Genomic DNA, 27,039 nt, shown 5'->3' on the forward strand with positions numbered 1-27,039 from the left:
ACATAAAGTTCTGTAAATTTCTCTTAAAATCAAAGAACCACAGTAAAATTATGAAATTTATTTAAAAATTTACTATCTACTCTCTGAACTTTTCTCAAGTTCTTAAAATTGCTTACAAATTCTGTAAAGTTTTCAGAAGTACTGTATTTCTGCTCTAAAGCGAGCTGCCCTTAAGTTCAATAAATTTCCCAGTAGATCTCCGACCTTCTCGAAAGATCTGTAAATTTCTTTGTGGATTCTTGAATTTTCATAAAGTTCTGCAGATTTATCAAAAATTCTTTGAAATTCCCCAAAGCTCTACAAATTATTTGAAAATATTTGAACTTCGCTAAAATTTAATAAATTTATCTGAAGATTTACGAATTTCTGTGAAGTTGTGTAAACACTTCTAAAGATCGGCGAACTTTCCCGACGTTCTGTGAGTTTTACTGAAGTTTTGCAAATTTTTCTAACAACGTACGAACTTTCAGACGTTGTACAGACTTCTCTGAAGTTCTTCAGATCTATCTATTTCCAACTTCCATGGAGTTCTGCAAAAGCTTGTACTTTTGTACTTCGCTGCGATTTGTTTTTGGAATTGAGGTACTTTTCTGACATTTAACGAATTCTTCTGAAGATCTCACATATTTTTTTTAAGCTGTGAAGCTTTCTAAAAAAATCCTGCAAATATTTTTCAAGTTCTGTAAAGTTGTCTGGAGCTGAAAAAAAAACTTGAGGCTCAATAAATTTCTCAGTAGAGCTGCAAACTTCTCTGAAGTTTTGTAAATTCCTCGGTAGGCTCTCAGGCTACCCTTAAGAGCTGAACATTTCCCTGATGATCTTCTGAATTACCTAAAGCTCTCAAAATTTATCTTTCAGTAGATCTCCAAACTTCTGTGAAATACATTATATTTCACTGCCGATTCTTGGACTAAGTCTTGTCTGAAGTTATGCGAATTTCCCTGAAGATTTGCAAAATTTCGCTTATAGTTTTACAAATTGATCTGAAAATATTTTAGCTTGCTTGAAGCTTTGAAAATTTCTTTTATCATTTATCTGTAGATCTACGATCTCTCTTGTGAACTTTTTATGAATTTCTGCAAATTTCTTTTAATTTCTGTAAAATTTTCTCAAGTTTTGTAGTTCTGTTCTCAAGATCTACGAACTACCCTGAAACTCAACAAATTTCTCAGTAGATCTCCGAAGCTCTAAAAACAATCTTAGTAGGCTCTCAGACCTGCTGTCTGGCATGCTTCGTATTATATGAACACTGTTTTGTTGACCATGCCATGATCAAAGCCATTACGGCATCTTTCGGCCAATCACACAGGAAAATAAAAATCAGTCAAACCATACACAGGACATTATTATATAGTGAAATCGGTTTACCTTCCCTAATAAAAATACCATACCGGAACGATAACCCAAATGATTGAACTATTCCACAAATGGTTTGGATGATACCATATACATTTTATTAAGGTTGCTGCTGGATGCCATCAAAACACAAATCAAGCGTTCTTTAGCGGTTCAAATCCGTGAAATTTTAGAAAAAAAAATCAATATTTACACCTAGCTTGCGGCTATTTTGCTGGGTGAGTCGAATGAAAATTAAACGTAAACCTATTTCGTACGACAAATCAAACGTCGAATCTAATCATCCTCTCGAAAAAGTGTGAACGCATCCGAACATTGCATCCGACAACATTATCGAGCAGTCCGCTCGAATCAGACCAACAAATCAGATAGTCTAAACGTACCTTAAACATACCTTTACCGGCTCAGGTTAGCGACAATCGAAGAAAGGGAAATGCCTGGCCCAGAATCGACGTTAAACGTCGCCATGGCAATGAAGGAGAACCGATTTACACTGCTTCTGTCAGTGGGACCAACGCAATTGACCACTCAGTGACCACGGCTGACACCACCGGTTTCCCCTCCAAAATATTGGATCTACCTGTCTGGATTACATCCGCTAATAACTGTTGAGGACATTAAAAAAAAAATTCTTCTCGCTGCCTGGATTCCTGCTAACGTTGTGCTCTTCGTTCCCAAGACAGTAGATATGGCGAGGCTGACTTTTATCTCCTTCAAATTTGGCTTGCATCCATCGTTGAAAGAACTCGTTCTCGATGCTTCTACGTGGTCGGATGGGATATTGTTCCGTGAATTAATCAACTACTCAAAAATACAGTTTGCAACCAACGGCAGTCCACTGACAACTAAGGCTCTCTGATGTGGAAGGTGGAAGTGGAAACCCTAGGGTGAGCACCATTACCAATAATCATTCTTTGCGACATTCTGTGGAGAGGTGAGTATCTGTACCATTCACCAATTACTTCCACGCCTCATGGTTCCATGTTGCTGAACACGACCCGTGATGCCCGTTTTTTTTTGTAACCATCGTAGAAACGTTAGAACAAATGTGTGTATCGATGATGATTGGATCCAAGTGACTATTACCAACAATCAATACGAAACTAACGATTTAAAATTGGCTCACTACTTGACTAGCCTATTGGTCCCAAGCAAATCGACTAACGTACCCCATTCTAGTATAAATTCCAGTACTACACTATGTTTGTTTTGATTCGCTATGAAAGTTTGACAGATAAAATGAGGGGTTAGTGGATTTTCCTATGTTTCGAGGGGTGAATCGATTAGCTTGGGACCGAACATAGTACCAGAGCTGAGCCAAAAAGTTGAGCTCGTTTCTTCGGGACCTTCTGGTCTTAGAGTTACCTCTATGCTATTACTAGGTACCGTTTAGGTTCCTCCAGACAAAATCAACCTGGGCTGTTCTGAAGTTGGTCTGATAGCAAGATTCGACCAGTGATTTCTGATCCTTTACCAATAGCTAGCTCATTGTTGATTGATGGCATGGATTTCCACAATCTTTATCAGAGAAATCTCGAGCGCAACCACCTAGGACGGATTCTCGATTTGTTCTTTTGCCCTACGGATTTTCCTGTGGAAATCTCGAGATCTGTTTCATCACTCTTACCAATTGAGCTTCATCATCCGCCACTGGTCGTCTGCTTTCCATCTCTAGTAGATCACGGTGTACCGCTGCATGATATGAATGAGAGTGATGAGCTTGCGCTAGACTACAACAAGATTGATTTCGATGTGCTGCTGGATTTCCTTTCTGCCATTGACTGGGATGTTCATCTCGATGGACTAAATCACATAACATATGTGGAACTCGATCATCAAAAATCGACCCCATTTCAGTGATTTCAAGTGGTATAGAAGGACATCGATCTGTCAAATTGATTATACCAGCTGTAAAATGAGAAGGGGATCAAGGGGCTTGTCAATTCTTTTAAATAATTCTACCGTGGTTTATAATTCTATGCGTTGCTAGCACTCCTGAACTCATGTATTACTATTTCCTCACCTTGATTCACACAGCAAAACTGTGGTAAACTTAGAAGAAACATGTATGTAACATTTCCTTCTTTGGACATTATCTATTTTTTTGGAACCAATTGCATCAAACTTTGATTTCATTAGGTTTCGTAGGAGGAAAAACACGACCGCGTAAATTTTGAAGACCACAGAGAAGCAGCAAAATTTGGAACAAGAGTCAGTAGTACCATTTAAAAAATATACAGTGTTTTGAGGTGACAAAAAACGTGGTAAGGTTGAATCTTGTTCATCGAAAAGGCAAAGGAGGAGCTACACACAACCATAAAAAAAAATTTCGACCACTATGGCTAAGGTCCCAGGGTGGGACGCCCAGCTAGCTGTATCAAGGTTAAGCACTATTTACTAACGAAAATAATCGTTAATATGTATCAACTAGATATTTCGTGATGTACTCATAAGTTGACTCACTAAAAGTACAGTTAACAATATTTCAGCATACCACAGACAAAATGATAGTTTTACATCTATTCAACATAATCATCCAATCTTCGAATTGTTTGCATTAAATTACATTCAATTAACATAATTTCTGTAATGAATCCAATGCAAATTAAAAGGATCGAAGAGACGAAGAAATATTGCATCTATAAATAGGCAATATTACTGAATAACAACGCTCTTTATTGGCTTCTGACCGACATCAAAATACTAGTTATAAAATCCTTTGAAAAGCCCCCTGTTGAGCTAGTCGAAAAAAGAATGCCACACGTCAAACTCTCACACTGTTTACACAAAAACCAATTCAACTGACATGAATGCATCCGCAGGATGTAAAATGTCACTAATAAAGAACAACAACTACAACAATGTCAAACTCCGTCACAGCGGATGAACAAAAGAGACGACAAATTATCTGGGCCTCACCTCTTTACATCTCATTACGCATTATGGTGACTATTGACAATTCGCTTCTTCGGTCAATCTGTAGCTCTTCACGTTCTTTTTTTTTTTCCTTTGGTTTGTTTTTTCCGTCGATCTTATTTTCCGTGCTGAGCACCAATGCTACCGATGTGCCAGGAAGGCAGCTCCCACACCTGGACCCTACCTATTGACCCATCAACTCATGAACCGGGGACCAACGGCTTTACATCCCATCCGAAGGAAGGCGTGATCAGAGATGTTATGCCTCAGAACATCCCGGCGGCGCCGACTGGGATTGAACCCAGGCCTTCTGGGGTGAGAGGTAATCACGCTTTTTTTTCCTTGTTGGGTGTATTCATCACTGCGACCATTACTTTGATCTATTGTGATATTCCCCGTTTTTATATTGCTTTATCAGTTATGTCGTATCACTATTTTGTGAAGCGACCGACATAGACTGACCAAAAGCATTTTCCCAGCCAGGTATTACATTTCGAATGAAATGTACTACTTTACTGGGACCTGCATTCCAAATATCAAAGGGTTCTGCCAACCCCTTATCCAGAAAAATACGCCTTTTATTGAAGATTGCTGCACAAGAGCATAGCAGGTGTTCAGAGTCTTCCTTTTCTATACCACAGAATCGACACATATCCTCTTGAAGTTTTCCTATTAGCTTCAAATGATATTTACATGGACAATGTCCTGTTATCAAACCAGTATAGACACTGAGATCTTTCTTTGATAATTCAAGAATTTTGCTAGTCATTGAAATGTTCGGAATTATGAACCGTTTCGACTGCCTAGCAATGGAAGTGTTGTTCCAATTGGTCTCCACTTTAAGAGAACAAGTAGAAACTCCACAGAATGGTTCTGGTCCTATGAATTGCTGTGATGATCCTAGCCTGGCTAACGTATCGGCTTTTTCATTCCCTTCAATTCCACAGTGGCCAGGAACCCAATATAAGTTTACTTGGTTTTGACAGGCCAATTTCTGAAGTGACATTGCACATTCCCATACGAGTTTGGAATTGCATGTTGCTGATTTTAAAGCATTTAATATTATATATATATTCGAATGTTTATAATTTCTGCGCAAGCATATTACAGAGCATTCAAGAATTGCTTGAATTTCTGCTTGGAACACGGTTGGCCAGTAACCCATGGATATTGAGATATCAATCCCTGGACCAGTTACCCCTGCTCCCACACGGTTGTTCAATCTTGAACCGTCTGTATAAAAAACAGTTGAACCTGGACGGATGTTTGGTCCCCCACTTTCCCAAACATTACGATCAAATTCTGCTGCATTGTATTAACGATCGAAATTATATTTTTTCTCCATCCAGTCTTCATTTTTTAATACAAGAGAATCAATATCAAACATTTTTAAAATGCTAAGGTGCCCTGTAAGATCACCTTCAAGGAAGTTTTTTGTTCGTTGAATCCTTAAAGCGCTCCTTTCAGCTTCTAATTGGATAAATTGATGCAACGGAATCAGATAAAGTAGAGCATCTAGTGAAATACTCGGTGTGCTGTTCATTGCACCAGTTATTGAGAGAGTAGCTAGTCTTTGCAGTCTCCCCAGCTTCTTCTGAGCCGATTTTTCATTAGTTTTCGGCCACCAAACTAATGATGCGTAGGATATTCTGGGTCTTACAATCGTCAAATAAATCCAGTGAATCATTTTTGGTTTTAGGCCCCATTTCCTACCAAATGTGCATGAGCTTTCAAGCTTAATCCAACAAGTTTATTACGACAGCTGTCCTGCAAAGGAACGCTCTACGAATAGGGATGTACCTTGGTGGAATAAAACCTTAGAGAAACTTCGGAAGTAAACCCGGAAGCTATTTAACCGGGCGAAAATAACAAGACAATGGGATCAATACAGGGAAGCCCTCACATGTTATAATAAGGAAATCCGAAGATCTAAAAGGAAGGACTGGGGGCATACATGTGAAAACATTGAAAATACTCCAGTTGCTGCCAGATTGCAAAAAGTCCTTTCAAAAGATCATTCAAATGGCTTAGGAACTCTTAAAAATGAAGACGGCACTTTTACTAAGTCTGTGGAAGAAACATTAGAAACAATGATGAAAACACACTTTCCATGTTCAATTACCAACATAAATGAAGACCAAAATACACGTGCAGCGCAAACTGGCTCTGGAAAAATCAGGACGGAAGTTCAGACACCAATGAATGAATCGACTGGGTTAGAGATTGCCAGGAAAGACGCTCGTAATCTGGCCAATAAAATTTTTACAGAAAAACGAGTCGAATGGGCGATTGATTCTTTTGCTCCTTTCAAATCAACAGGTAGGGACGGAATTTTTCCAGTACTACTTCAGAAAGGAAAAGAAACTTTGACACCCATTCTAACAGGCTTGCTTAGAGCAAGCTTAAGATTAAGTTATATTCCGATAACTTGGCGTCAAGTGAAGGTTATATTTATTCCGAAGGCTAATAAAAAGGATAAAACTTCTTCTAAATCCTTCAGGCCGATCAGTTTATCATCCATTATGCTAAAAATAATGGAGAAAATAATAGATCAGCATATAAAATCAACGTACTTGATTACAATTCCTTTGAGTAAATATCAGTTTGCATATCAAGCTGGTAAATCAACAGTAACAGCTCTTCACACGCTTGTTACAAAACTAGAAAAATCTTTTGAATCAAAAGAAATGTCACTAGCAGCATTCATTGATATTGAAGGAGCATTTGATAATGCATCTTATAACTCCATGAAAAACAATATGTTGAAGCGTGGATTCGACAAAAGCATCGTTAAGTGGATTAATGAGATGCTTTCTAAAAGAGAAATCTCAGCAAATCTTGGAAGCTCATCCATAACAGTTAGAGCTGTAAAAGGGTGTCCTCAAGGAGGTGTGCTTTCACCTCTTTTATGGTCTTTAATTGTTGACGAACTTCTCAAAAACTTAGAAGCAAAGGGCTTCGAGATAATTGGCTTTGCTGATGACATAGTCATAATAGTACGAGGAAAATTTGATAATATCATTTCAAATAGAATGCAAACTGCTTTAAATTATGTTTCGTCGTGGTGCGCTAAAGAAGGGTTGAAAATAAACCCTTCTAAGACCACTATTGTACCGTTCACACGGAAAAGGAAATTTTCTATAAATAACTTAAAATTGAAAGAAACCTCTTTAGAACTTTCACGAACAGTCAAGTATCTGGGAGTCATTCTTGACAGTAAACATAACTGGAATTCACATATAGAGCAGGTTGTTAATAAGGCAATAAATGCTCTTTGGATAAGTAATCACGCTTACCATTACACCACCGGCGCCGTTTACTCTTCACTTCTATGGTATTAAAATCTCATAAGGAAACATCTCTGGATCAACAATAGAAAAGGGCCCATCAGCATTTGTAAACAAACCGTTCCAAAGCCCATTCCTCACAAATCGAAGGCCGCCCACACAAACCAACACCATCATCGTGTAGGTGGAAGTTTCCCCTATTCGATGATGGTGTTGGTTTGCGTGGGTGGCCTTCGCTTTGTGAATAAATGTCTTCGGAACGGTTTGTTTACAAATGTTGATGGGCCCTTTTCTATTGTTGATCCAGAATTGGATTGTTACAAATATACAGATTCGTTGAACTGCTGTTTCTCCTGCCTGGAAGACCACTTTGCTAAGAAAACTAAAACGAAATACTGCGCAGCGTAGACTCCGGCGATACCGTTCCCTGACAAAAAGCGTAGTTTTCACATGGCGTGTAACGAGTACATACCTTAATCTAAACTCTTCGCTCTATAAATCGTACGTTTTACGGGTGCAAACTAACTTAAGGCTATGTCTCCAGCAGCTTTCGGTGCTATGTTGATGCCTGCCAGCGTTTTTTCAATGATGTTGAATCAGCTTTTTGCTGCTCATTTATCGTCAGAATTCATCACCTCGACTGAACTTGTCTCGATTGTTTCGGATGTTCCTGCGAACTTTGTTGACATGGATAAGTTTGAAATAACGCCCGACTAGTGCCACCAAGAAAATGAAATGTACCTTGTCGCCTGGATCTGACGGCATTCCTTCTGCAGTGTATTGTCATGCCATTGGAGTTCTTGCTGAGCTGCTTTGCAGAATATGCAACAAATCTTTTGTGGAGTTGAAATTTCCTGCAATCTGGAAGGAGTCATTTATGGTTCCGGTACACAAGAAACGTGACGTTACAAGATTGTGAGTAGTATCATTCTTGAGCGCACCAAATGCTACATCTCTTGTGACGAACATGGCATTATGCCTGGACGTTTGGTTACCACGAATCTTCTAGATTTTACCACGACCTGTTTTGAGCATGGCTGCTCTCTAAGCTCAGTCGATAAAGGCGCAGTTACAAAGCAAGACCATGCTGGAGGTTGCAATGTTCGATTCCCGATCCGGTCTAGGAATTTTTCGAGTTGTCTCGACTTCCTTGTGCATAGAGTATGATTGTACTTGCCTCACAATAATACTAATGCAAAAATGGTACAGGCATCGAAGGCTCTCTATTAAACACTGTGGAAGTGCATGTAGAACACTAAGTTGAGAGCACGCAATAAGCTAATATTCGATAAGCAATAAGCTTAAAGAAGAATGTTTTGAGCAATTGGAAACTGGGCACAATCAGACGTTATCTTGACCTAAAAGCAGCGTTTGATACGATCAACCATGAAATTCTGTTGGCGAAGCTATCTTAACTTGGTGCGTCGTGGTTGTGCTCGTACTTGACTGACAGGTCTCTGCGAGTGAAACTTGATTCCAGTACTTCCCCGTATTTTACGAGTTCGTCAGGTATGCCTCAGGGTAGGAATCTTGGTCCGTTACTGTTTGTATTTTAACGACGTACTACTTGAAGATGGCTGTAGGCTTGCGTATGCCGATGACCTAAAGCTGTATTTCGTGGTGCGGACTACTGAGGATTACATTCGGCTTCAATCGCTATTGGATTTGTTCGTTGATTGGTGTCGTCGGAATAAGCTTACCGTCAGTATTCCTAAATGTATGGTTATGTCGCATTATCGTATCAAACAGCCACTCGTTTTCGACTACGCCATCAACGGTACTGTTCCAAGGTTTATTTATTTATTTGTCAGCATCAACAGACTAGATATGGTCCCAATGATGGTTTTACTTAAAATTAAAATTACAAAACATTAAAACATGATCATTGGCTGTTTCCATTTCTGGAGAAGAATGAAGAGAAACGTCTCCGAAGTGTTGGTCGTGACAGGTGAAAATCGAATACTGATGAAACTCGGTTAAATACTCGCTGCAGTCCGCCTATCGCACCGTTGATTGCATAGTTTGTCCTACGTAGTGGCATTCTCAGCATAACATTGTTACGAAGCATTCGGGGTTGGACGTTAATGTTCACTTGCTCCTAGATTGCCATGCAATAAATTCTGCCATGTAACGTGTCCGCGACAAGCAGGGCTTTTGAAGTATCTCTTCTGGTGCGAAGAGGCTCCAAGTCAATCAGCTGGCAGCGACGTTCATAGCTGGGCAAATGAAACGGGTCTCTCCCAAGGTAACATTCTCAACGCGTATCGCAGAAAGCGGCGTTGAACGGACTCGACTCTCTCAGTACCATTGTTGTAGTTCGGACTCCTAACCACAGAACAATATTCTAGAATGGAACGTACCAGGGAACAATACAGTGACTTGAGGCAATGGATGTCGTAGAAATTCTTAGCTGTTCTGAAGATAAAGCCCAATGTCCTTGACGACTTGTCGACGACGTACGAGATGTGTTGCTTTTATGTAAGTTGAGAGTCCAGGATGACACCTAGATCTTTTACATGGCTCACACGTTCAATAATGGTGTCCCGGAGAGCATAGTGAAAAATAACCGGTTCTTTCTTTCGGGTAAAAGTGATGACTGAACACTTCGCAGGATTTACTGTCATTCGGTTCAAATGCCACCCAGCTGCAAACGCTTCAAACTGACGTTGGAGGAATTGACAATCATCGATCGAGCAGATTCGTAAGTAGATTTTGAGATCGTCTGCATAAGATAGTCGTTGACCTTCGATAACTAAATTCACGTCATTGAAGTAGAGTAAGACAATCAACGGTCCCAGATGACTTCCTTGAGGTATTCCTGACGTAGCTGCGAAAATGTCGGACTGGCAGTCACCATGGGCTACCACCAACTGACGATCGGCGAGATATGAGCGAAACCATCTCAAAATATTTCCGCTAATCCCAAGTCTATCCAATTTGGCGATCGCGATGGCGTGATTTATCTTATCGAAGGCAGCAGACAAGCCAGTGTAGATGACGTCTGTTTGTGACCTTTCAACCATACTTTGCGTGATGTACGATGTCAGACACAGTAGATTCGTGGTAGTAGTTCGACCAGAGGTGAAGCCATGTTGATCTTCACTTAGATACTGCTTGCAATGGGAGAGCAGAGGCTCTATGATGATTAACTCGAATAACTTCTAAATTACGCACAACGATATAATTCCACGATAATTATCCACGTTCCGTTTACTACCCTTTTTATACACAGGGAACATATGCGTAAATTTCCAGTTCGATGGGAAAATGCCACACGATATGGACAATCGGCACAGATGTTGTAGCGGTGACAGTAAGTTAGCGAAATGCTTCTTCAGAAAGACTGAAGGGACACCATCCCACAGTGGTTCCCCTTAGAACAAAAGTTGGCCAAAACCTCAAAATTGCTGTAAATAGGCAAAAACAGTTGAAATAGATGTTTTTTAGCTGTACGAAGAAAACTTGACAATCAAGACGTCACAAAAAGGAGTATAGTAGAACAAAAACCAATGCACAATGGTCCCAAAGCCGTATTTAGGAAGACAAAAATGTTTGCGCCCAGGGTTTGCGTCAGTTTTAGGAATATGGTTTCTTAAGGAAAGTTGCTTCATATTTTTGTTCAATCTTTTTATGTTCGTAAAATTAGGGTGGTCCATAAAATTGGTGAATTAAGTATACAAAGTTTTTTTTTTATTATTTGAGATAGACCAAAGCAGTGTTCTAAACAGTTGTAGAACAATTAATTCAAAGCAACTTTGTTGAAGACACATTGTTTTTATCTCTTATGGTTCATGAGTTATGATTTTTTTAAACAAACATGTTAGGGTGGCCACTAAAATCGGTTTTCTTTGAATATATTTTCATGCGTTAATTTTTCGTAAAAACATTGTTCTGATTACATTTAGAACTTTTGATGACGCATATTTTTGCTCAAAAAACTAGGTTACTATCTTTTTTGATTAGAAAGTTAAAGGCTATTTTCTTCGAAAAAATGGCTCTTTTCAATTGGCAATATCTCAAAATGGAGCAAACCAATTTTCAAACATTTAATTTCATTGAGAACATCTTTTTTTTTCTTTATTATAGAGATTTTTAGCTATATGGCTAGTTCATCTCTTTATTGGAAACATCGTTTTTTCTTCATTTTTGGTAAAAATAAACAGCAAGAGCTTTTTCTGTTTAAAGCATTTAATTTAATTTAAAGAAGTAATATTTTTCAGCAAAAACTAGTCATAACTTTTCAAATAAACCAGATATCAACTTAAGAAAAATATGAGTCATAAAAAGTTCTTGAAGTGTCTAGCATAAAAATTTCACGAGAAATGAACGTATAAAAATATATTTAAAGAATGCCGATTGTCTAGGGGCCACCCTAACCAACTTGTTAAAAAAAAATATAACTCATGAACCATAAGAGATAGATATATGGTGCGTGTGTGTATGTGTGTGCGTGTTGGCGGGCTTAGAAAAAGGCATTGTGAAGCTTACTACAGTATACACCGCAGATTATATAACTTAGAAACGGATATTTTCCAAAGAACACTTAACTTGTTATTCCTAATTGCAACACTTTTCGCAAAAAATCGTAAAACACATAAAAGCCTATCTGAAAGCTAATTTTTCTAGCTATCTTTTGATTACTAAAAGATAGTGGGCGGATGTGTCCGTCATATGTTTTGCTTAGTCTAAATGTGAAAAAAGTATATTTTTGCAAATTTTTTATTAGAAACTGTCCCTTAAAACAGCGCAGACACTCTTTTTTACCATCCATTTGATGTGAAATAAGCCGAAGAACATTTCTTCTGAAGCAACCAAGTTGATAAACACATTATTTTTTGCTATATTTGAGCAAAACAGTAACAAGAAACATTACGATTTTTTTCAAAAATTTGTGATATCGCTACACTATAACAACCATAAAAAAAATATGTTTTCAACATAACTGCACAAATCATTCAATTTAAGATACTCTTAACATGTTAAAATGATAAAAAAATATTGAATTAAAAAAATATCAACTTTAATGTTTGAGGTTTTGGCCAGCCAGGAACCACTGTGCATCCGGGTCCAGGGTTGATAGAAGGCTTTAGTTTTAGTGCGGCAGTCGTTATCACTTCAGCGTTGACAAAAATTCCACCCAGAGCTTGACCGGAAAGTGGAACGTTGCTTGCTGCTAGAGTCACGTATTCGTTGGTTAAGCTCTCGTCAGAGAAGACACTTGCAAACTTGTTGGAGAACAAGCGGCAGACTTCCTGTGGAGTGGAAGCGACTTCGTCGTTCAATATCATGGATGATGGTAGACCGGACTCTCTGCGCGGCTCCTTCACGTACTTCCAGAAAGACTTCGGGTGCGACTTGAATTTCCTTTGAATCCTTTGCAGATAATGCAAGTAACATTGACGGCTGACTCGCTTGAACTGATAATTGAGCTTAACGTAGTGACGTTTCAGTGACATCTGTTCTTCAAAGAACCGACCAGTTCAGCGATCTACACACTCAAACAGAGACCCTGAGTTCGGTAAAAAAAAATACCGTCTTAGATCGGTAATGCTAGAAACTACAGATGTTTCGGTATTTTCTCGCTTTATTGCTGAAAACTGTAAATGAAATGACAGAATTTCGGTAATTTCATTTTAATTTACCGAAAACGGTAAACATTTTTACCGGCAGGTCTGTTAATCAGCTTCATTACTGACTTCGGTGAAATATTTTACTGAAGTTTCGGTAAACAAAGCGTTCCATTACTGAGTTCGGTAACGGTCTAGGTAAACGTCAAATCCACCATATTATTATTTTCGATCGACATTAAAAGCGTTCGTGCTTGTGAAAAATAAATAAGGTGAAATTATCGAGGCTGTTATGCAACACCAAGATGAGCGAATCGTAGATATTGTCCGTAAATAATTAATTTTCGTTATCTATATAAATACCGATTACATATGGCCGATGTTGTTGCTTGTTTTTTTCTGTCGGTCCAAGTTCCATTCCCGTTGGCCACGATCTGAACGAACAGCATTTGGAATCTTCTTCCAATGCTTCCTTGTTTTAAGTGTAGCGCCGAATCTTTCCGACAAAAACTTAAGTTTTCAGATTGTCGCCAACGGTTTTGTTCATTGGTTGTGCAATTTGCAACACTAACTTATTGATCACGACTGCAGCCAAATTTTTGCATGGGTTGCAGTGACCGCCACCTTGAAACAATATTAAAGCAAATTACAGTTGAGTCGGTGACCTTTTTAAAAAATTACAGATCTCTCGGTAATTTTCGATTTGTATATCGTCCTTACAATTACAGTTCTCCGGTAAAGTCGACTACAAATCAAGCAATGCACATCGGTAAACGTTACCGATCGTTCGGTAAATTTGACAGCTAATTTTGTTGACCCAGTTTACAGATTTTTCGGTAAGTTTCTCGATTACCGAAAACATTACCGACCGTTCAGCTGTTGACAATTCGGTAAAAAAATTACCGAAGTCGGTGATTTTTTCTAAGTGTGTAGGTGTTCTACTGGACCATAAGTTAACGTTTAACCTTCACCGCTCTGCTCTGATAACAAAGGCTAACCGTCAGTTAGGTTTTGTGTCGAAAATATCGAGGGACTTTATTGACCCACTCCGCCTGAATGCTCTCTATTGCTCACTTGTTCGACCAATCCTGGAAAATGCCTCCTTGGTCTGGTTTCCTCATTAGTTGACTTGCACCTTGAGGATCGAACTGGCGCGTTCCGCAAAATCTCCCACCGTATTCTGATCGCTGCAATCTACTGAGCTTGGACACTCTGAAACATCGACGGAAAAATCAACAGTCAGTTTTGGATGCCAAGCTATTGAATGGCGAGGTCGACAACTCGAAGCTTCTCTCACTGTTGGATATCCGAGTGCCACCGAGAACCTTACAATGTGGTACCCTTCTCCAACCACAGTATTATCAGACGGCGTTCGGTTACAACGAACCACTAACTTCTATGATGCGTACGTCGTTTACGACTAAAAGGAATTATTCCAATTTGGGGAATCATCTTCACACTTTTTGGCACGGATAAGAAACACTAGAATTGTTTAGTTTTAAGCTTGTTTTCATGTAGACAATAGCCAGATGAATAAAATCGAATAATAATAACAATATGTGAGGAAACTACAGACTTTGATCATGCAAATTTTGATTTACTCACTAGGTCACTTTAAGCAACAAATGGCGGTTGTCATGGCTGATTTTACAAGGCAAATTAGCCATGACAACGGCCATTTGTGGATTCTATCAATCTTGTCCTTAAATTCGCTAAATAACATGAATCCCATGCTGCAGTTGTGCAACTATTAGTAAATCACCCCAATTAAGTTCTTATAGAACCTTCATGAAGATATCCTGTAACTGAATGGTCAATGTGTGTAGTTTTCGATGCTATATTGCAAAACTTGTTCTACACCCTCCGTAGAAACCGTAGAAACCAAGGACAAAGTAGATAAATGCAATTCCAAACACCTACCTTCCGGAAGAAAAGATTCAATGAAGCAGCTCCGGGCCTTCGCTTCGACAGTGATCCGTTCGGAACGGGAAGCTTCAGCGGAGAAAAAAATCCAAGCGTCGTGGGGAACGGTTGGTTTACGCGGGGTGCGACCAGATCTGCAACAATCAAGGGATACCAATTATAATCGATGCGAAGTCATTATTTTGCTGTTGGGAATGAATTGCGCAACTACCCATGTACCTAATTAGATTTTATCAACATAACCTACATTGAGGGTTAGATAATCAGTATTAGTAGCAGTAGCATGACAAGCAGCCATCGGCAGACGCTCTGCCGATACGGTTTGGTTAAAAGCAATCGAAGCATGATCAGGTATTAAGTAATGAAGTTCATCTAGCAGCCAATGAACAGGATGATGCAGAGTGAGAGAGCAACTTGAGTTCCACAAAACGAACCTTTTGGTGGCTCCTTCTTTTCCTTCGGGCCTTCAGCTGCTTCTGTTGCTGTTGCGTCCTTGCCTTCGGATGTATCCGGTTTAGCCGGTTCGTCGTCGTCCATCCTGAACAGGCGCTTTTTGGCGGAATCCGGATTGGGAATTTTTCGCCCATTACCCGGACCACTGCTTCCAGAGGGCGTCGCCATCGACGTCGACGGTGTGGATTCTAGCGGTATCAGGATTGGGTTCATGAGGTCCATCATTGTACTAACTAAATTGACACCACAACTTACCTAGCATTAGCTGCCCGTTGATCTTGGTGACACTTTCGCCGGGTTTGTGCGGAGTTATGCCCGACAGATCGGTGGACGATTCCACCTCCTGTGCGGTAGGCACTTTGTAGTTGATGTTTTCCATCGCGCGCCATAAAGGCGACGAACTTGCCCAGGCTAGCGATTCGATGCACTGGTTTTCGATCTGAAACGAAAAGGTTTTCGATTATATTTGATCCACACACACAGAACAGAGTATACACTTACAATCGTAAGGTGCTTGATAATCTCTCCGGATAGGAGGTCGTTGTGGTGCAAGACCACCACCTCGATGATCCGATAGAAAATGAACGGTGCCATTTCGAACACGTTCAGAATGCAGGGAAAATTCTGCTGCAAATTGTGGGCATAGTTGACAATTTCCGCACTGCACACCAGCAGCGTTTGATTGAACATGTCCTCGCAGCACAGTTCCCGCACGAGATTGATTTGGCGCCGTCGCTGCTCCGCTCGGATAATGTTCTCCAGCAGCCGATAGTACAGCGCTTCAGTCATGTCGAATCGGACAGCTATGGCCCTATTGCTCCACTTTTGTTCCCGCATATAGCTGGAGAATTTATCTCTCATTGCACCTAGGCGCACTCTCACGATGTTGCTCGGATCCACGGCGCACGTCTTGAACAGCTCCTTGAGAGAACCCTGCGGTTCACCGGTGTAGCCGCTCAGCCTCAGGCGAAGCATGGTTACCGAGGCATTTGCGGTAGATATGGGAGTGAATTTACTGCCGTCGTTAGCGGCATTTCGGCTACGACCGTTCAGCGGAGTTTGCTGGCAGAGTTGAATTCGTTCTGGTGTTCCGGATGCGGACATGGACAGTTCTGATTTGATGGAAGCGGAGAATCCACCATCCGGAGTCTTTTGCTCAAGAGCAATTCCCTCGTCAAATTCTCCACAGCTCAATATGAACGTATTGTACAGGCTGTCCAGTGCCTTGAGATTATCCTCAAAGTTCGGCACCGTGATGAGCTCCATGAAAGTTTCGGCATTTCCCCGGAGGACGCCTGTCCGGAAAAATCCGTTGATTGCATTCTGCCAGCTTGTACTCCTCGTTGTCATTATTACAGAACTGGAATTCTCTTCCTTGAGCTCCTCGATAATGCACACCGGTTCTGGTGGGATCTCGCCTCCTGTGAGAAAATTCTCCGGCAAACCAGGGAAGCTCGGATTGACCAGATCTGTACGGCCGTCGGTGATTGCGTTGGCATATACCAGATCCAAACAGCACAGCAGCATGTTATACGAAGTAACCAAGTCTCCGTTCTGTTCCGGATACTCCGCCTTGGCACAGATGAACAGCTTCCAGCAGAACTTGAACAACCGATTCGGACTGCACGGTTGAGGTTTGGACTTCTTGCCGCGCTTCTGCTCGTCTTCGCTGGGAGCCAGGAAAATGGTGGAGAACACCTCGCGATACTTCTGATAGATCGACATCGAAACGATGAAATTGTGCTGCAGATTGCTGATGGCATTGCGGCACTCGTCCGGTTGCGAGGTCATCCCCACCCAGTTGTTGATTTTTTTAAAGAATTCATTAAGACTGCAAGCAAACAAGGATGAAGATAGATATCATAGCTAGTAGGATTAGATCAGGGGGGTGGGGGGTAGCAATACTCACTTGATCTTACTCAGCCTTAGCAGTCGCGTCATCGAGACGCAGTTGCCTTGTAGTACGGAATTGGTGTTCCCTACGGTGGGCGTAACCGTCGTTCGGCAGGTGATGTACAGTGCACAGCACTGCCAGTGCAGTGGATCACCCTGTAATTGAAAGAAGGAAAAAATCTCTTAACAAGTTTTCAAACCCTCGTACCTAGCAATTTAAAGGGATTCCAGTCGAAGGCATCAAGAGGAAGCGAATCTAGGTTTAAAGGGAAAAGGGAAATCATGCGGCGATCAGCTGTCCGTTGAATTCCATGAATAAAAAAATCATCGAGTAGGGAACCCCGCGCCAAAAGTTCGTTTAGAAAGAGGAAGACAAAACGGAATCGTGGATTATGGCGGTGAAAAAAAAAAAAGTGTAAATAGCAGTAGCATATAGACACAGTTTACTGCTGTCGGTGGCAGGTAAGGGGATCGTAAAAGTGTGTTATGTATTGTGTTGTGTAGAATGAGCCCTACACACAAAAAGGATCAGATTGCAGACATCTGTTCGGTGGGAGATTGCTTGGAAGTATACCATAACAAGGGCCGGGCCGGTGCAAAATCATCTTTGTATGAGGAGGTGCATGTGCACCACTAAGTAAGGCGACAGAAGATTCCTATTCCTAGAAATGATGATCGATAGTCACGTGCATCGCACACATGATCACTGAAACGATCATTGTTTAACAATGAAACCGTTGGAAACTGAATTTGCATTTTATCAATGTTTCAAAAATGTCTCCATTTTATTCAAGTTATCGGTCGATAACAACCTAATACTCTTTTAACGACAATGCCCTTCAACAGGTTGTTTTTAGAATTATTTACAGCTAGAAACCAAAATTGTTTTATAAACTAGTGGTGATCACGTGGGGTCTGGATCTCTATGATACGACAACCTCAGCCACGGTATAACCAATAATCAATACGAAACTAACGATTTTAAATTGGCTCACTACTTGACTAGCCTATTGGTCCCAAGCCCATTCTAGTCGAAATTCTAGTACTACACAATGTTTGTTTTGATTCTCTATGAAAGTTTGACAGATAAAATGAGGGGTTAGTGGATTTTCCTATGTTTCGAGGGGTGAATCGATTAGCTTGGGACCGAAGAGAGTACCAGAGCTGAGCCAAAAAGTTGAGCACGTTTCTTCGGGACCTCAAGCCTGTACAGAACGTTTTCGTTCTTATCAACCAACATACACTTTCCAACGCATAGGGGCATAGTGAGCATCCCGCAGTTTGGCTCTGCATGAAACAAATCAACTGGTAGTAGGTTCAATATCATTATGATATTGATCCTACCACCAGCCAATTTGTTCCGAACGGCCGGAAGTCCAAGCTGATGCACGGGATGCTCACTATGCCCCACCTGTTCACTATGCCCTTCTTACCCCTACCTGCAATGAATTTGCCAAATAACAATTCCATTCTTTAAAAAAAAAACTATTTAAAAGTATACACGCTATTTCAAAACTACCCAAATTTGGGTAGAATCCACCCAGATCGGTCAAAACTGAACCTACCCAAAAATGGGTAAACTGTGTTGGGAGTGACAAGTTGCAGTGACTTGGTCACTTTTTTTCACGTCAGTAACTAAAAAGTCTCTTTTTTTAAGACCAAGTCACTAAAGTCAAGACAGAATAAATCATGGTTTCACATGTCTAAAATCTCTTAAGGTCCGTTTAGACTATCTGATTTCTTGGTCTGACTTTGAACGCCGCTATAATGAAAAATCTGCTCGAATTTACTTTCGACACACTTTGTCGAAGCCCCCTGTTTGCTAGTGTTCACACTGCTTGCACATGTCGAAAGAACTGCCAATTTAGGCCGTTCGCAATGCTGAGTTTCAAAATTGTTTTAAACGACTTGACAATTCTATAATTTGAAACTGTCAAAAATAAAACTGCAACACGATCAGCGCAACGCACAGTTCTAAAAGATGTTTGTAATCATCAAGTTCCATAAACTTTACTGAAGTTCAGATAGTGTTTTTTTTTTTTGTGAAGCTCTTCGAAACATCTTTAAATACATACAGAAATTTGAAACAGAGTTCCATTCGTGTTTCAAACTCGCTCAGAAATAAAACAGAATAGTCGAGCAGTTGCAAATCTGGTGCAAAATAGTGCTCGAATAATGAAACTGCAACTCAGCATTGCGAGAGGTGCGTTTCTGTTCTAGTTTCAAATTGAAACAGTCCTTATAAAATACAACAGCATTGCGAACGGCCTTAGATTTCAAAACCAAAACTGTATCAGGAATCAAAAGTAAATACTTCCATCGTGAATTACCGGAAAATTGCTCTAGTTTTGGCAGACGTATTTGCTTTTATTATTTTAAATAAAATGAGGAAGAGAAGGTGAACTTTGTGGAGTAGGAAATGGTTGCTCAGGAGGAACACCGGCAAGGATCTGGCTCATCTTCTCCATCAAGAGTTGCGATATGAAGATGAAAATGGATTTCAAAACTTCGCCAGGATGTCGATACCAACTTTAGACAAGCTAGTGGGAAAAGTTCTCACTAGATATACAAGATTCCTTGAGTTCTGAAAATTTCTGTTAACAACTCAATTCTGCAAGGTCTTCAAACCTTCTGACGTCCCTGAAGTTTTGTTTCTGTTCTCCGGTAAAATTTCTTTAATGATCAACAATCTTTCCTTACAATCTGCTTATTTCTCGGTAGTTCTACAGATTTCTTTGAAGTTCTGTGTGTTCTTCAGAATTTCTGCAAATTTTCCTAAAAATCTACAAAATTCCTGAATCCCTGAAGATTTAAGATCCTTGAAGATCAACAATTATCTCAGATGTTCACAAAATTTCTAATAATCTACAAACTTCTTGCAAATATCTCTGAACATCTATCAATCAATCTGCAAATATCTCTGAACATCTATACAATTTTCTAAAGAAGTAAAAGAAATTTTTGAAGTTTTAGGAAGTATTCTGAAGTTTTTCTAATTTTTCTGAAGCTGTGCCAATATCTCTCAAGATCAGCGAACTTACCTGAAGTTCTGTAAATGTCTTTCAAAATCCAAGAACCGCAGTAAAATTCTGAAAATTTATTTAAACATCTGCTAATTTTTCAGTTGATTTACGATCTATCCTCTGAACTTTTCTGAAGATCCTAAAATTTATTTCAAATTCTGTAAAGTTTTCTGAAGTACTGTATTTCTGCTCTAAAGATCTACGAACTGCCCTGAAGTTCAATAAATTTCACAGTAAATCTCCGAACTTTTCTAAAGGTTTTTAAATTTCTTTGTGGATTCTTGATCTAAAGATCGGCGAACTTTCCCGAAGATCTGTGAGTTTTGCTGAAGTTTTGGAAATTTTTCTAAAAACGTACGAACTTTCTGACGTTCTACAGACTTCTCTTAAGGTCTACAAACTTCTTTTAAGGTCTACGGACTTCTCTGAAGTTCTTTAGATCTACACAGCTAAAAAAAAAGTAGTGTAAATTTCCGTTACTATGATGCACATAAATGGAGCGTCATATATCATACAAGTTTAGATTATAGATCGTGTAAATTTATGAGACATGTCATGTAATATCCCACATATATTGCATGCAACTGTCCACTTTTGTTTGCAACATTTCTTGCAAGTTGCTAGTTTACGTGAAAAGGAAGTTTACATGTATGAATGTTTGCATGCATGGATGCTTACATCGCCAGTAAAATTCAGAATTTTTTGGTGTGTATCTATTTCCGACTTCCATGGAGTTCTGCAAAATATTGTACTTTTGTACTTCGCTGCGATTTGTTTTTGGAATTGAGGTGCTTTCCTGACATTTAACGAATTTTTCTAAAGATCTCACATTTGTGTGAAAATGTGAAACTTTCTGTCAAATTCCTGCTAATATCTTTAAAGTTCTTTAAAATTGTCTTAAGCTCCGTAGCTCTATTCCCAAGATCTACAAATAAAAACTTGAGGCTCAATAAATTTCTCAGTAGATCTGAAAACTACTCTGTTGTTTTGTAAATTCCTCTCGGGTTACCCTGAAGATTTGAAAATTTCGTTGAAGATTACCTCAAGTTGTCAAAATTTATCTGAAAATATTTGAGCTTCTTTGAAGTTTTAAATGTCTCTCTCAAGATCTAAAAATTTTCCTGAAATCGTGTAAATATTTTTTTTTACCGCCGAACTTCCCTGAAGTTCTGCAATTTTTACTGAAGAGCCATTAACATTTCTGAGATTCTTGTGATTTTTTTCAGAAATCCTGTAATTTTTTTCAAAGTTTTGTAACTTTGTTCTGAAGATCTACGAACTTTTCTGATGTTGAATAATGTTTCGAGGATCTCCAAACTTCTGTGAAATATTTTATATTTCACTGTAGATTCTTGGACTTGCCTGTAGTTATGCAAATTTCCCTGAAGATTTTCAAAATTTCGCTTATAGTTTTACAAATTGATTTGAAATTATTTTTGCTTGCTTGAAGTTTTGAAAATTTCTTTGAACATTTATCTGAAGATCTACGACCTTTCTTGTGATGTTGTTTTTATGAATTTCTGTTAATTACTTTTAATTTGTTTGTAGTTCTGTTCTCAATATCTACGAACTACCCTGAAGCTCAACAAATTTACAGTAGATCTCCGACCCTCTCTGAAGCTCAAAAAAAAAAAATCTATGTAGGTTCTCAGACCTGCTGTCTGGCAGGCTTATTCTTATACAATACATGCTTCGTATGCTTCCTTTTGTCAGTCTCTCTTTTTCGACTGTTTCCTTTTTACGACAATTTTGATCCTCCACATACAAATCAGCGAAGAGCGAGCGTAACAAGACTCTCTGAATGAACTTGTCTTGTTCGCACACGTTGTCTTAGATGTCAGATGCTTGTCAAATCCAGTGTCCTTAAGAAACGTTTCGAGAAACTGAACGAAAAACTTCTATTGAATTACGAATGAAGTGATAATTGGGAAATTCCCTGAGTGGAACCAAAATTCCCTGAATATTCCAGGTTTTTCCAGAAAAAATAAAATTCCCTGTAAATTCCCGGTTTTCCAGATTTTTCCAGGTAGTAGACACCCTGCTAGAATTTCAGAGAACTTCATAGGTGTCAAGCGAACTTGAGAAATTTAGAAAACTTGCGAGGTATTGTGCAAATTTTTAAGAATTTCTAAGCACTTCAGAAAAGTTATATAGATTAAAAATCTATATCGTAAATTTAGATAAATTCAAGATAGTTCCAGGATGTGCTGAAAAACAAATCGAGAATTCTTAAGATGTTCCGCAAATTTCAGGGAAGTACAGAGACCTTCAGAGAATTTATGAAACTTCAGAAATATTTCAGAAACTTCAAAGAAGTCCAATGAATTTCAGGGAAGTTTAAAGGTGTTTACGGGAATTCTATTTATTTCCTAGCAGAACCGATATCTTCAATAGAACAAAGAGTTTTATGGAAGCTTCGCGAACATAGAGACAGGTCAGATAATCAAATGGCAGTACAAATAATTTCAATGAAATATTGGAAACCTTAAAGAAGTTTCGAGAAACTCAGTGAATTTCCGAAAACTTCAGCAAAACTCCCAGAGAACTCCTGGAAATTTTATGAACATCCGGAAAACGTGAGAGTATTTTAAGGGTGTTATATCATGGAGATTGCAAGAACTTAAAAAATGCGAAAATTTAGCTAAATTGATTAGAGAACATCAACGAAGAACTTTTAGCAAGCAGCGGTATCTTTAAGAAATTCCAGAGAACTAAATATATATATATATTTAGATAGTTTAATGATATTCAGCGAAGTTCCGATTACTTCAAGGACGATCAGATAACTTCAGAATAATCCCATTAACTTAAGCAAATTTGCAATGACTTACAAGTAGTTCCGTGGAATTATAGGGTATTCCAAGAATTCTATGATTGATCGTAAAATGTCAGAAGCGTCAGGGAATTATGAATATATATCAGAAAATTTGCTGGATTATTAAACAAATTTAGAAAACTTCAGGAAAGCATAGATAAGTAGTTCAGGGAAAAGCGAGTGTTAATAATGGTTATAATACTTAAGGAACATTTTTGAAACTTCAAGGCAAATTAATTGATTTCAGTAAAGTTGCGGGTTCTTAAAAAATACTTTAAAGAAATTCAGTAATCGTTTAGGCACCAGGAAAATCTAGACAATTGAAGAAGTTTTAAATTAGTGTCGATAATTCAAGGGAAGTTTTATGAAAATCTGGAGAACTTCAGTGATAATCATAGAACTATATTAATTATTTCGTTCTAATTCCATGAGTATTGCGAGAGCACAAAAATTCCATAAATTCTCGAAATCTTCGGAAACTTCTTAGAAGGACAGTGGTCTTCAGAAACAAAAAAAAAAAAGAATTATTTATTTATTAAGTTTGTTTCTTACTGAAGATTAATCAACTGTGAATCTTTAAAGTTCAAAGTGTGAATGAAAAAACGAAAATTTTTTTTTTTTTTTTTTTTTTTTAATAGTCACTTTAACGCTCTTGAAACTTCCAGGCAGGCATGTCTAAACGCAACACTACACTGCGTGCTGCCTTTTTTACACACCACCAAGTGTATTGAGTTGTACGCTCCGTACCAGCAACCGGTGAACACTCGTGTTTATTTCAGTTACCGTGGGTACGTAATTTGTGATTAGCCCCGGTCCCTTTCAAATTGTATCATTATTTATGTACGGTCCTTATATTTGAAATGACGTTTCACATTCATCTAGTGATGGCCGATTTTCTTTCGAATAATCGATTAATCGATTAACGAACCGAAAAGTAAAATATTTGTAATCGGTTATATCATGCCGATATAAGCATAAACTTCTCCAGAGGATCATCACCGATCGTTTCAAACATGTGCTGCACTCTCTTTTGTGGAAAAATGACAGCACAGCGAACAAAAAAAATCGATTAGATGTTAATCGAGTAATTAAAAAATGGGACATATCTGATTTTGGTGTGATTGTTTTGATAGAAAAGTGCGCAAAATTTCATCTCTACCGAGGGGGCAGCAGAGTATTCATTGGATGAAAGGGACCGTGAAAGAGGACACTAAAATAGAAAGTTTTTCTTCTGACAGTTTCATCTTAGTATTCTTCTTTGGTACCAGTGCTCGATAGAAAACACCAAACGCAGCGAACAAGGCACCGGTACCGGTGCCCGTGCATAATTGTTTGCACCGGTGTATGGATCTTCGGCAAGCACCAAAGCCGAGTGTTTCTGACTTTGGCAAACACCGCAGCCGAGTGTTTTCAATTCCGAAAAACACGCTTGCTGCTCGCAGGAATTTGGGGCGAACAAATTTGGGAAGACAAATGAAAGATTATTTTCTTACACAAGGTAGATCTTTAACGCGACTAGAGCTAATAGACGAGTGGTCAAAGCATTGGTCTCATAATGCCAATGTCCATGGTTCGATTCTGGTCTGTGTCCTTTTATCTTTTTTGTCAACATTATTTTCATAAGGTAAATCTATTAAATCATTTCGATTTCTTTTGGCTAAAAAGCATTACGCAATTTTATGAATCTTATGAGCTCAAAGGATCATCTACCAGGATTATTAAAAATACGCAAATCACCCACTTCGCAAGAGCGTGTTTCTGTTGCCGTCCACCCACTGGTATTTTTTGGCTTTATGTTAACTAATTGAGCTGATTGTTTTCACACGATTTGAGTATATCTAATACTGATAACTTATATCCAACAACAACAAAACAGCTACCATGGCTGATACGGAGCTAGTAAAAGGTAGAATGCGATCCTTCTTGAGCGCATTGTTTTTATTTAGGGGAAAACAGCCCAAAATGCACCTAGCGCAAATCGCTCGATGCGATTTTTCATAGCATTTTTGTTTTTAATTCATAAATTTGACAAGTCACAGTGCTAGTTTAGTACTTGAACTAGCATTTCGGCAAATTTAAGAGTGGAATAGCTATGAAAAATCAAATCGCGCGTTTGGCCCGGGGTGCATTTCGGGCTATTCTACCCTACATGAATGGTGAATAGTTCTGTTCACCCAGCTATTTGGGTGTTTACATCTGTGCTGGTGTGCTGATGCAAGTGAACTAAAGCTGTACTTATAAATAGTCAGCATAATGTAAACAGGGCGTCAGCATCTACCAGCATGAAATTTTAGGAGCCTCTGAAAGTCGTGCTAGTTAGTTGAGTTGGTTGAGCTAGTGAACCAGCATATAATATATTATTTATTATCTAATAGTGAACCAGCATATAATATATTACATATTAACATTAACCCCCCATACGTTTTTGTTGGAGATAAGTTATGATTATTAGATTGACTCTAATCACATTAAATCAATCAGCTAAATTATTTAATATAAAGCCAAGAAATACCAGTGGGTGGACGAGGGGACAGACTGGAATAAGACCACGGACATTGGCATTATGGAAGTATTGCTTTGACCACCTATCTATCAGCTTTAGTATGAATGGAAGATGCTAAAGGCGTATGAGAGCTACGATAATCTTTCAGAAGTAACCCAAAGAAAATTCCTATGAGCACCAAGCGTGTTTTCCGAAATCGAAAACACTCAGCTGCGGTGTTTCCCGAAGTCAGAAACACTCGGCTTTGGTGCTTGCCGAAGCATCCATACACGGGTGCAAATAATTATGCACGGGCACCGGTACCGTTCGCTGCGTTTGGTGTTTTCTATCGAGCACTGGTACGGAGGGTAAAACCCAATGCTCTTGGTGGTGTGTTTGTAGACAAAACTGCCACCCGTGCAAAAGGGTTCAGTGTTTTTACCATGGCTGCTTCCAGGTATTTTAAGGAAACAAAAAATTTCCTCAGGATTCCCGGTTTTCCAGATTTTTGAAGTTAGTAGACACCGTGACTTATACCGTGGGTTTGGTTATAAGCTTTCTATTGAATCTTTCGCTTTAAAGTTTCATATCGTACATAAGTGTTTATGAGATGATTATTTATTTGATGCACCTTCTTTTAGGTCATTTTTTAATTCACTATTTTTACAACTATAAGTCACTATTTGGTCACTTATTTATTCAACATGGTCACTAAAATCACTATTTCTAACAACAGTGGTCGCTACCAGACCTGAAGTTGACAAATGAACAACATCGACATGAATCCGATCAACGTTGTTCATTTGTCAACTTGTCACTCCCAACGTAGTTTACCTATTTTTGGGTAGGTTCAGTTTTGACCTATCTTGGCGGATTTTACCCAAATTTGGGTAGTTTTGAAATAGCGTGTATAGTGTTCGGACAATGCATTATCTGCGTCGATGTTTCCGGTAAATACATAAAATAGACCATTCAGGACGCATTTATTAATTACCATCAATTACCATGCCAATACTTCCGCCACATTGATTCCAATAGAAACTTGCACGCTCGATTGGCTGCCGCAAGTGACAGGTCGAATTGTCTCCCGTCATTGTCTCCCCCAGACTATGAATATAAAGATTGTACTCGAAAAAATGCAACTCGTTCTTTTGCGTATAACTTTTTATTGCATGGGTCAAAGTTTATAGAATTTTGAATAAAACTAGTTTAGAGTGTAATGTTTACATGTGCAAAATCTCGTCACAATCTGTCAAGCGGTTATTGAGATGGCTTCCAAGCAAGAAGTGCTTCGACCAAAAACTATGGGAGCGGTCATGGAAAA

At 39.0% G+C, this 27,039-nt stretch overlaps 1 protein-coding gene across 2 annotated transcripts in view; it reads right to left on the reverse strand.

Moving 5' to 3' along the window:
• Positions 1–27,039, reverse strand: part of LOC135708350 (retinoblastoma-like protein 1) — a 45,886-nt gene that overhangs the window by 3,294 nt on the left and 15,553 nt on the right. For both annotated transcript variants that reach the window (XM_065230404.1, XM_065230405.1), the window contains exons 2-6: positions 17,412–17,551; positions 16,004–17,333; positions 15,758–15,941; positions 15,484–15,690; positions 15,047–15,183 (exon numbers count right to left, since the gene is read on the reverse strand). In XM_065230404.1, the coding sequence (XP_065086476.1) occupies positions 15,047–15,183; positions 15,484–15,690; positions 15,758–15,941; positions 16,004–17,333; positions 17,412–17,551 (1,998 nt within the window). The remainder of the gene's footprint in view (positions 1–15,046; positions 15,184–15,483; positions 15,691–15,757; positions 15,942–16,003; positions 17,334–17,411; positions 17,552–27,039) is intronic.

The sequence above is a fragment of the Ochlerotatus camptorhynchus genome, unplaced genomic scaffold (genome assembly GCF_037179485.1).
Source record: "Ochlerotatus camptorhynchus isolate MF236.1 unplaced genomic scaffold, CSIRO-AGI_Acam_v1.1 ptg000330l, whole genome shotgun sequence".
In the NCBI taxonomy this organism is placed as follows: domain Eukaryota; kingdom Metazoa; phylum Arthropoda; class Insecta; order Diptera; family Culicidae; genus Ochlerotatus; species Ochlerotatus camptorhynchus.